General features: G+C 47.5%; 1 protein-coding gene across 1 annotated transcript in view; it reads right to left on the bottom strand.

The window, feature by feature from the left end:
* Positions 1 to 261: 261 nt before the first annotated feature.
* The window catches only part of Alpk1 (alpha kinase 1), a 65,832-nt gene continuing 54,845 nt past the window's right edge, over positions 262 to 11,248 (bottom strand). The window contains exons 14-19 of the mRNA XM_033755989.1: positions 10,417 to 11,243; positions 8,926 to 9,079; positions 5,987 to 6,149; positions 4,637 to 4,823; positions 962 to 2,493; positions 262 to 419 (exon numbers count right to left, since the gene is read on the bottom strand). Coding sequence (XP_033611880.1) covers positions 2,300 to 2,493; positions 4,637 to 4,823; positions 5,987 to 6,149; positions 8,926 to 9,079; positions 10,417 to 11,243 — 1,525 coding nt within the window. The 3' untranslated portion in view covers positions 262 to 419; positions 962 to 2,299. The remainder of the gene's footprint in view (positions 420 to 961; positions 2,494 to 4,636; positions 4,824 to 5,986; positions 6,150 to 8,925; positions 9,080 to 10,416; positions 11,244 to 11,248) is intronic.

Genomic DNA, 11,248 nt, shown 5'->3' on the forward strand with positions numbered 1-11,248 from the left:
CCCAGCCCAGGACCACCATTTCTGGTCTGCTCAGAATAAGTGTTACTTTAAACCTCCGTGCTTTGGGAGTAGTTTCGGATGCAGCAATACATAAATAACATAAAGGACAATTATTACTCACCTGCACTATAGCTGAGAGGACAAAGTAGCTACGGGCTCCATGTCAAGTGGGAGGGACAGCCAGGCCGTTATTTGGGGACCACACCTAGGTTGTGGGGGGGGGCGGGGATAAGGCTCAGGGAAGGTTTCTTGAAGAAGGTGCTGGCTAAGGAGTGGCTTCGAGGACGTGGAACCACTGGGTGTGATTGTTCTGGTTGGTGCAAGGCCATCGCTAGGTGACTAGGAAGAGGCCACAGTGTGGTGGGAGGGCAGGGTGGACACACACGAACTGTGTCAGCTGTGAGAAGGGAGTGGTGAGCCTTAGGGAGAGAAAAAAAAGGAATACCGATTGTGGTGTATATTGATTGTTAGCTGGATTTTTCCATGATAAAGATCCTGTTCAAGTATCACTAGCTATTAATAATTTTTTCCCAAATCATTGATTTCATTAAAGATCCAAAGTTGTGATTTCCTAGTTCTACTTGGTCTATGTTTATCAGCTAGAATTCTGTAATGTTGAATATTTGGATAGTGGGTAAATTTATCTTGTTCCACTTCTAGATGTAAAGTTTAATTACTCTGCTATAAACTATAATATTGCTGTTTTTCTAAAAGTTAAAAGCCTTTTATCAGGTTCAGATAGTTTTCTTTTATGTCTAATTTTCAGAGCTTTTTAAAACCAGGAATTGATTTTGAGTTTTATTAAATTACTTTTCTGTATCTGCTGAGATTGTTTTTTTCCATTGTAGGGCCAGGGATTTGGCTCAGTGGTTCCGCTGCCTGCCTTGCAAGTTCAAGGGCCCCGAGTTTGATCCCTGGTACAGAAACAAACAAACAGACAAACAAACAAACAAAGTCTTACATTAGTTGGGTTCTTCAAGAAGTGGGCACCAGGAAAGATTAGACATGAAAGGTATGTGTTGTTGGAGTTGACTGTAGAGAATCAGTGCAGGAGAGTAAAGCAGGCAGGGAGATCTGCTACCACTGTGACAGCTACAAAAGGAGACGGTGAATGGGCTGGGACCCCACATGGCAGCACAACTTCAGGAATGTTCTGGTTTCGTGCTGGTCCGAGTATTCTGGGACCAGCTCCTTCCTGAGCTTAGTCGTGGGCCGAGAACACGGCGGGGAGACGCGACTTCCCCCTGAGCACACTGGTGGGTCCAGAGAGGAGGGGCTGGCGGTGACAGTCACTTGATTCCCATCGCGGGACCTCCGAGTGGGTCTCCTTGCCCCAGCTACACTTGTGAAGAGCAGGGGGCAGCAACCCCAGCCTGAGAGGGGATTGCATGGATTCAGACCTTTCATCTACATAAGTTCGAGTTCCATCACCTGCTAAGCCGTCCAGACCTCTTGAAGTCAGAGTTAAGGCTGTGGGAAATTTAGGATGAATTTAGTGAGCACCAGCTCTGGCCCCAGAGAGGAACTGTGGAGGCAGAATCACTTCATCTCACCCACATCTCTTCTGTACCTGTCTCTGCAAGACCTCAAAAAAACCGCTTCCTAGAGCCGTGTGAGGAAGCGAATCTGTGTGGTACAAAGGGGTGGGCTGTGGTGGCTATGAATGGGTGCTTGTCTTCTCCCACAGCCTCCACAGGCATGACTTCTCTGCAAGAACTCATGTGAGAGTTGAAGAGAAGGAGCCATGTAAGAAAAGATTGATGATGCAACTACATAAAACATTCAGCATTGATAAAAGCTTTATGTAAAGCTAAATGTCAAAACACACACAAAAAAATGGAATTCGTATCACAAACCCCTGAATTCTTTAATACGTGAAGAACAGTTAAATCAATGGGAAAAAGCTGCGATAGTGTCAGTCTTGACAGATAATGACCAAAAGCTCCAACACCTCAATGGCCTAGACAAAAGTTTATTTTTCAGCTGTGCTTTGGATCTGTTGTGGGTCAGCGGTGCTGTTTTCCATCTTGTCTTTCCTGCAGGACTGATGCCCATTAGCCGCTACCTCATGACACACCCTTGGTCCCTGTGTCAGAGGGGAAGCGAAGCACACCATCTTGTACTGCCAGCCAAACACAGGCCTGAAGGTGGTCTTCTCACCCGCTCACGGCCGGCTCAAGCCATGGCCTGGCCAAGCCCTGCAGGACCACACCGCCAGCTCGTATGTCCCTGGAAGGCACAAACTTGATCCCAGTGAGCAGAGAGAGAGGTGGTCATATAATCAATCCACAGTCCACGGCTAACTTGGTTTCTCTACTGAAGGTCTAGTCAAAGAAAGACGATGGCATATTTCATTACATTTCACATGCTGGTCATTAAAGAAGTAAAAAATTCCTCTCTTTCCAAAATTGGCAGTGACAGCTTTGTGATCAACAGAGTGAATCTGAGGATCTGTGAGGTAGATGAGCCCCTTTCCATTCCCAGTCACCCAACCTACAAGAAAAATGGAAACAGCTCAGAATTTAATCCTTTGCCAATGCCAATCATGCATCTCTAGAAAACACGCGTACACACACACACACACACACACACACACACGGCCTCAAAGACTGAAGGTGTACTTCAGAAATTTGGCCATTTTTATTTTTTGTACCAGGAATCAAACTCAGGACCTCGTGCTTGCCAGCCAGATGCAGTGCCACTGAGATGCATTCCCAGCCCAAAACTCGGTCATCTTGTGGTTTATTTTTAGTAAGCTTCTGCTAAGGAATTTGGCCTGGGTTGCATACTTACGCTATTGGTTTAAAAAGGAGAACTGAACATTGGGCAATTGCATTTATCAAATATGACATATCCAGATTACCAATTTTCAAGAAATAAGAGAGCAATAAAGAGCATGTACAGTAACTATTAAAATCACAGTTTTATATATTTCTTTCACAGTTTAGAAGCTTAGCTAGTACCTGATGCACTGCTGTATATATTCCTTGTTTATTTAGCAGATACTTACTGAGTGGGGGCACAGCGCTGGCACCACCTCAAGCACTAGGCCACGGCAAGGAGCACTCATTGAGCGCACAGTCATGAGGGAGAGGGCCAACAGACTGTGAATAAATGAAATGGGTCCTGTGACGGAGTGAAAGACGGGGTAGGTCTTCAAGTAGTCATGGAATCATTATAAAAATAATAAATATAGGGCCAGGGATGTAGCTCAGTGGTGCCATGTCTGCCTGGCAAATGTAAGGTCCTGAGTTTGATCCACGGAACCCACCCCCCAAAAAATACACACACACACACACACACACACACACATATCATTTGTATGAAGTGTAGAATATTTGCTGATAAGAATTCTGAACACCAGCCAAACTGAAATAAAATTAAAATATTAATAGATAATTTTTATGAAGTCAGACTTAAGTAGACACAGCTGTCTATTTATGATTCCATTTGAAATCTAGTATCATGTCTTTTTGTTTATTGTTTTTTTGAGACAGGGTCTTGCTATGTGGTTCAGGCTGGCCTTAATCTCATTACATAGCCCAGACTGGCCTTGCACATGTGGCAATCCTCCTGCCTCAGCCTCTGGAGTGCTGGGATTACAGGTGTGCTCTACCATGCCTGGCCATACTTTTAATAACTGTAAAGGGCTGGAGAAAAGAAAATGTGTAAAGGAGATTTTGTCCCATGGAAAACATCCAATAGGAAAGTTATATTACTCAAACCCACTTGGTGAAGAAAAAAATATTTATTGTGTATTTGCTCTAGAATTAAGCCCAACAGAATATGAGGCAGAATTTCTAACTGATTATATGACACCTTAGAAACTTATAGAAGTTTTAGGAATCATTTGTTATATATGAAATGTGTTACAAAAATATAGGGAAATTTTAAATTAAAAGTTTATTATAGTAAAAGACACATCGCCATTAATCGCCATGAAAATTCCCCCCTTCTTTGAACAAACTTATTCTACCATTCTTGCCACTTTCTGAAGCAGCTCTTGAACTCCTCTTTGGTGAGTGTCTTTGGTGCTGCCCTGGCTGCCTTGATGTCCTGTGTGGATGAAAAGTGTTTGGCGTTCATGGTCATTCTGACTGTGGGGAAGAGCCAGAGGTCGCACAGTGCCAGATCCAGTGACCAAGGTGGGTGAGGGCGTGGTGTCATGGTTTTCTTTGTTTTGTTTTGTTTGTTTGTGTACCAGGGATTGAACTCAAGACCTTGTGCTTTTGAGGCTGGCGGTGGCACCACTGAGCTAAACCCCTAGCAATACGGTGTCATGTTTTTATGAGCTGGCTGGTACTTGGCAGCAGGATTCAGTTTTGATCACACCTCATAAAGACACTAAAGAGGACTTTTAGAGCTGCTTCAGAAAGTGGTAAGAACAGTGGGATGAGTGTGACCCAACTGAGTGGGAGATTCATGGCAATACGTCTTTAATTGTAATGAGTTTTTAAAAATTTAAATGTTTGCTATATATTTCGATGACTCCTTATATAATAAAGTGAATCAACTGCAGATAGTGGTCTATACACTGAAACATCTATTAAATAATGATTAATGAAGCCAGTTATGAGAATTTACATTTACATATAAGTAATATTCAAAATAAAAAATAATTCCTACTTTCACACACCTTGTAAATCAACCACAACATCTCTATGGTTAGAAAACTCATAAGAAAAATGGCCATAAGCCAAGCCATATTCCGTGGCTTTGTATTCTGTTTTCACCACTTTTGTGTTATTTGATAACTTTACAAATTCTCCCAGGATGTAAGGTTCCACACTGATGCATCCCTTTATTGTGCTGCCTTCTAAAATCTGAAAAATAGAACGGGAGGCAGGATAGCACAACGGTTAGGTCACGGCCTCTGGGTTGGGTGGGTCTCGGAGGCTCCCTCGCATAGGAACCTCGCTCCTCTCCTCTATGTTCTAACCTCCTGGCCTCTACTGTGGGCACAGTGTTAATAATAGCAATATTTAGGTCTGTTAGAAGGGTGATAGGAGAAAATGCCAGGGCAGTGCTCAGTGTTGTGTGTGGCATAAAACAGAACTTGGAGTTATTATTGTTCGTCTACCGAACGGTCCCTCTGAAGCGTGGGCCCTGGAGTGACTGCCCAGGTTCCCGTGCCAGGGCCTGTGGGCAGAGCACACCCCAGGCTCCGGGCTGGAACTCCAGCTGGCGCAGCTCTGTGATGTACTCGGCGGAGTTGCTTCAGCAGGTAGAGTTAGTGTCTGTGAACTGCTCAGCAATGCTGACACGAAGGAAGTGCAAACTGTATGACAGTTATTGTTACTACGAATGATAAAACTACGTCAGAAATGTGTATGGCCAATGGGAAAAGCACTAATATATTCGGAGAAGTAGGGTATTCTTGATCCAAGGAAGGGAAAACTGAGGAAAGGGACATTTAGTGAGGAGAGACCCGTCTCAAGGGTCCTAGAAGGCAGAGCTGTGGCCCACGGGTAGGAAACAGAGGAAGGCAGATGTGGGCTGAAGCTAAGAACGTCCCATCGACTAGAAACCCTCGAAAGCAGAGTGCTGATGATTTATTCTCACTGGCTGTGTGGAAGGCACAGCGAGGCATCACGTGGTTGCAAGGAGTGGGGACTGACAGGCGTGGACCGGGATTTCCGTACAGCGCTGGGACGACAGTTTGCACAGGCTGCACCTCTACGTCCTTTTCCTCTCCGCAAGAGCAGAGGCGATACCAAAGGAAAGTCTGTTAACGTGCCAGCGTGACCACCTGGGACCACACACAAGGGCCAACTGTGTCCAGACGTGAGTTGGAAGACTCCAGCGTGTGCCGTGGGGCAGAGGGCTGTGTTTCTCGGGCACCTCTGCAGACCATGCTGAGCAAACAAACGGGGAGCCTGGGACCTGAGATGTTTGGGTTTTACCAGAGCAATGTGGAGGGAGGCAGGCTGACACTAGAAGTTATGTATGGGCTGTTTAATCAGGCGATTGCTTTCTAAGGTCTTACCAGTAACACTGCGGATGGGATGTAGAACATCTGTGTCTGGATCTTCTGCTCGTAGAGTCTCTTGTTAAACTGGGTCACGTAGTGCTGGGCAGTCATCTGCCTCTCCACATCAGCAAAGTGGTGCCAGAGCCCCTTCCGCTCTTTGTACTCCTTCCCAATATACCTGAGAGTGGAGAAGACCGCAAAGCAAGACGTAAGCGCTGTCTCCTCCAGTAGAGGGGCAGAGAGAGGCCTTCTGGCTTGCATGGGTCTAAGACACCCTCGAGTCTCGTGTGTTGGTATGGCTGGCTCACAGGCGTGCTCTGCTCAGCAGTGGCTTCACCCACAGCAGAGTACACTGCCGAATGTGCTGTCGGCAGGTGGGTGAGGTGGGTCCCCAAGGTGTCACCCGAAAGGTGTGTTCTTGCCCCCATGCCTCCCTTTGGTTTCTGCTTCCTGGCTGCCACGGGTTGAACAGCTTCCTCCACCAGGTCCTTTCTGCCTTGGAGCCAGTCGAGTTTGTACTGAACATACTGGGACCATAGACTGAATTAACCTCCCCTCTTTGAGTTGTGGGTGTTGGGTATTTTGTCCCAGCAGTGGGAAAGCTGACTAATACCAGAGGAGATAAAATGAGATCTGCAAAAACACTTGAAAAGTGTTGCTTTCTTTACCTTATATCATCAGTATTATCTTGACATAGCTCAAGATTCAAATAATTTTGTAAGAGATGCATGGACAGTGACATACACCTCATCTTAGCCAGCCTTCAAGGAGCAGTGTCCACTTCATGTGGCAGCTCTCTGGGCCTTCTCGGTGAGCCAGGGAGGTGAGCGTGGTACACTGGGGAGTGCATCAATGCTGGGCTGGCACCGGCGGCAGCATGGCCTTGTACCTGTCTGCCCTTTGCTCCTGTGGACACTCATTTCCTACCCGCACAGCCATGTGCTAGTCCTGAGTGTGCTGAAGGAAGTTGAGACATGATTTGTACGTTTCAAGGGCTTGCAGTGCACTTGAAGAAGAAGATACGAATCAGTAAAGGATTATGGACAACAGTAAGTACTATGCCTTACTGTAGTTTATTCCTGCTATAAGCTGCTGGGAATTTATGAATAATTTCACAGGTGCCTGGAAGGAATTGTGAATTGTCAGAGTCATAGGCCTCAGCGAGAGTAAACTGTTTCCAGCAGGTAATGGAATTTGGGGAGGCTAATTTTAGCCGTTCAGACTCCTGAGGATCAGCAAGGAAATCTGACGGTGGAGACTGCAGAGGGGAAGCCCACAGGGCATCAGGAAGCAGCCCACAGAGGAACCATTGTCCTAAAAGCAATATCTCAGTGCTTCTGGCGAGTTCTCTTATGGAGTGGCCCTGAGGCCTGCAAAAGGTTTGAGCCAATTCACAGTTTAGCTTTTGTTGACCAAGGCCAGAGGCTTGTTTCAGAAGACAAACCCTGAGGGGCTGGTACTGAAGCTCTCCCTGAGGGTTCCCTGCTAGAGGACCTCCTGCCCAGTGTGGGTCATCGGTGTGGGAACAGAGAACTGTCCTTCTCTCAGTTCGTGCCATTCTCCTGGGATCGTTTCTCTTTGGTAAAGATTTGTGAGCTGTAAGCTCTCCCTGTTAATCTGTAATGGCCTTTATTTTGCCTTCCATGAAAGGGAAGTTACCACTTTCACTTCAAGTACACGACTTCCATTGTTCCCGACTACTATTATTACCACTGAAAAATCAGCTGTGAGTCTAATGGACATTTCTTTGTAGCTAATCATTTTTTTTTCCTATCTTTAAGACTTTATCTTTGCTAGTCTGATGTTTGGCTACTATGTCCTAGGAGTAGGTTTATGATTTCTTTCCTTTGTTCCAGTTTCTTTTTTCTGTTTTTTGGAACTGGGGATTGAACTTGGGACCTTGCACTTGAGCAGAACCACTGAGCTAAATTACCGGTCCTTCCACTTTCTTATTTATTTGCATTTTTACCCTTTTGGAATTCATTATGTTTCTTACATTTGGAGATTAATGTGTTTTGACAATTCTGGAAAATCACCAGAGCTCTATTCAATTATTGCTTCTACTTGCTTTATTGTCTTCTCTTCTCCTACTCCTTTCCCTTCTCCTTCTGTTTTTGAGACAGGATTTCAGTCTGTAATCCAGCCTGGCCTTAAACTCATTGTTAGGCCAGGCTGGCCTTGAACTTTCAGCCCTTTTCCTGCTCAGCCTCTTGGGTATTAGGATTACAGATGTGCTCCACCATGCCCAGCTCCTGTCTTCTTCTGATTTTTCTAGTGAGATTTTGTTTAAAGTCTTCATCAAGCACTAAGGTCAAACAGAAAACTTTCCACGTACTGGTCTCAGTGGGGTTGGATTTCTTAAGATCAACTTTCTGTAGAGGCTGCAGCCATTCCCGAGCCCCTGCCTTTCCTGTGTGGTCTCTGAGCACCTCCCTTCCAGGTGAGCTTTTGTCTCTAGCTGTACCCTCACCACACCTGCCCAGACTTCCACAGAGGGTACCTAGGAGTTCAGTGGTCGCATGTACCCTGGGGATGCTTCATCCCCGGGCTCAGAAGATTTCCTGCCATTCCGTAGGCCCATCAACTTAAAAGTATGGCTTTCATAGTGTAGCTAGCCTTTGGGCAGCATTTTCAGTGAGAACGCTTAAAATTTCTTGGCCTACCAGATGGCCAAGAACCCCCATTTTTCTTATCTGTAAAATGGGGTTGAGAATGTCTCCCTGATGGATCTGAGATCATTTATCTAAAGAATCCAGCATGGTGGCTGATACAACCCGAGTCTTCAATAAGTGGTAACTGTCATTAGTGAACTAGAGATGAAGAGGAGGAAGGGAAATCTGAAAACATACATTTTCGCCATTTCCTCCAGCCCTTTCAGACTCTTAGGAATGATAACTTAGAGAAGATAAGATTAGTCCATTTTACAGAGCCTACACAGATGTTTTGCAGATTACCTTCCCAGCGTTTCTTCTTGGTGAAGATAGTGAACCCAGAAAGCATTTCTCTGTTTGCCTTTCTTCTTCACCTTCAGATAGTCCCCCAAATACACAGCAGTTTCTTGGGCTGTCCACAGCTCAGACTTTTTGGAGTATTTTAACAGAAGAGCATCTAGAAAAAAAGATATAATGAAAATGGGTTTCATTTTAAAAAATATGCTACAGATCATGAAGAAAGTTGAAGTTACACAAGTCCTAAAACACCTCCTTTGAAATCTCCAATTTTTTAGTGTATTTTTTCAGATTTTGGCCTCTTCTATGATTACTGTTAAAAAGGTAAAAAAGTAACACTTTGTTACAGTACAGAACAGTGTATGGAATCAGTTTGACCTGACAGCTGCCATCTTGAATTGTAACTGCCATGATGGAAGCTGATTAACTGATCAATTTTTTTTTTTTTTTTGCAGTTTCCCAGCATACTATAAATGAGCACAATCATTAGTGTGACAGGTAGAAGTTGTGACTGAAGGCTGCTGCACCAGACTAGGAGCAATCTGATATTTTGCTAGTAGCTTAAGAGAAACTAGATGCCTCAGATTCCTGTGTGGAGCTGTTAACCCACAGACAGTGGTGTTAGCTCGGAGGAGGGTCAGGCTCTGAGGTGTGAACTTAAGCAGGAAGGCTTTGGTTCTCCTGCCCTGAGGACAGGAAACATGCTGAAGGCAGCCCTCCCTAGACCCTGAATCCACCAGCACCTTGGCCTTGGATCCCAGCCTCCAGAGCCAGAGAAACCCGACCCTGCTGCCTGTCATCTGCCCAGCACCCCAGCTGCCTAAGCTGAGGGCACCTGATGGGTTCGCTGACTGCCAAGAAACCGCTGGTTGGGCAGGCCCACAAGGGTGATGGTTCACAGGCTGGACTGTTCCCCTAGAATCTGAGTGAGGCAAGCAGAGAGATCAGCTAGTTCCTACAGAGAAGCAAGCAGACACGCAGAGTGGACAATAGGATGTCCTGAGTTATTTTAAAGTCCACATCATGGTGGGCCCAAGTCCTCCAGGGCTCCTGTCCCTTTTTGCCCGTCTTCCTATCTTTCTTCTTGCCTTTTCCCTCCCTCCCTCCTCCTTTCTTTTTTAACTGAAGGGTTGAATCTAGGGCTTTTGTGCTGAGCTACATCTCCAAATCTTAAAATTTTTTTTTCTTTTTCTTGAGAAAGGGTCTCACTAACTCATTAAGTTGCCTAGGCTGGCCTCAAACTTGTGATCCTCCCGCCTCAGTTCCTCCCAGAGTGCTGGGATCACAGGGGTGCACCCACCAGCAAAGCTCCACTGTGGGAGGCAGCACATGCGAGTTTCTCCTCTTTGAAGCTATTAAGTCCCTCCCACCAGGGGAGAGGGAGGCTTCTGGAGGGGCCTTCCTCACTGAGCTCACAGACATCACAAAGCCTAATGCGTACTTCGTGAGCTTCAAGCGGACCCCAGCAGTCCCCCCAGGCCACACGCGCGTGCTTACTGTGAGCCCTGTGAAGCTGGCTGGGCTCGAACACGCCCATCTTCTCCAGCCTCTGCAGCAGCCAGCCGCGGCCCACGCCGGCCAGCAGCTTCTCCAGCTCAGCGGGCTGCAGGGTCCGAGCCTCCAAGGCCTCCTGCCGCGTCACCCCTGGCCAGGATGCCACGGAGCTGCCACTCGAGTCCAGGAAGGACCAGGAGTTCTCCCCGTTGCAGGAGCCGCAGGACAGAGCAGGCGACTTCAGCAGCCACGCCAGGGAGGAGCCCGGGCTCTGGCTGCAGCTGGGCGCGTGTCCTGCGGTGTCTCCTTCCTCCGTGGTGGCACAGTCCTGGCTGAGGACCTGGAAGGGGGCGCTGCCGCCTGTAAGGGAGCCGGGGGTCCCCACCCTTTGCCCCAGCGGCTGCCTCGGAGCACCTGGTCCAACTGTGGAGGGGACCCGGGCGCTGCCCAGCAGGTGGCCCTCCTCATCCTCCGTGGGGGCATCGGGGTCGACGCCCAGCTCCTCCGCACAGCCGTGGGCCTCTCCCGAGTCAGGATGCTGCGCTCGGAAGCCGGGAGGGAAAGAGCCACTCTGCAGCCTGGCCCTGTTGCCCCAGGGCGCCTCCTGGGCGCCTTCTGCCGTCTCTCCCGCGCTGTCCACCCACGAGGGGACATCTGTGCACGCAGGGCCTGCGCCCCAGGCACCGACTTCCTCTGCCGTCTCCGCCCTAAGCCTGCCTGGGACACCACAGCCGATTTCTTGGAAATCGAGGGTTTCGAAGGCTTCCTCTTGCGCGGGATGACCAGGGTCTGGTGGACAAGCGCAGGAGGGCCCCGAGGGGGCACGAGCACTTTG

This window comes from Fukomys damarensis, unplaced genomic scaffold, assembly GCF_012274545.1.
Source record: "Fukomys damarensis isolate Sample0158 unplaced genomic scaffold, DMR_v1.0_HiC HiC_scaffold_25, whole genome shotgun sequence".
Taxonomy (NCBI): domain Eukaryota; kingdom Metazoa; phylum Chordata; class Mammalia; order Rodentia; family Bathyergidae; genus Fukomys; species Fukomys damarensis.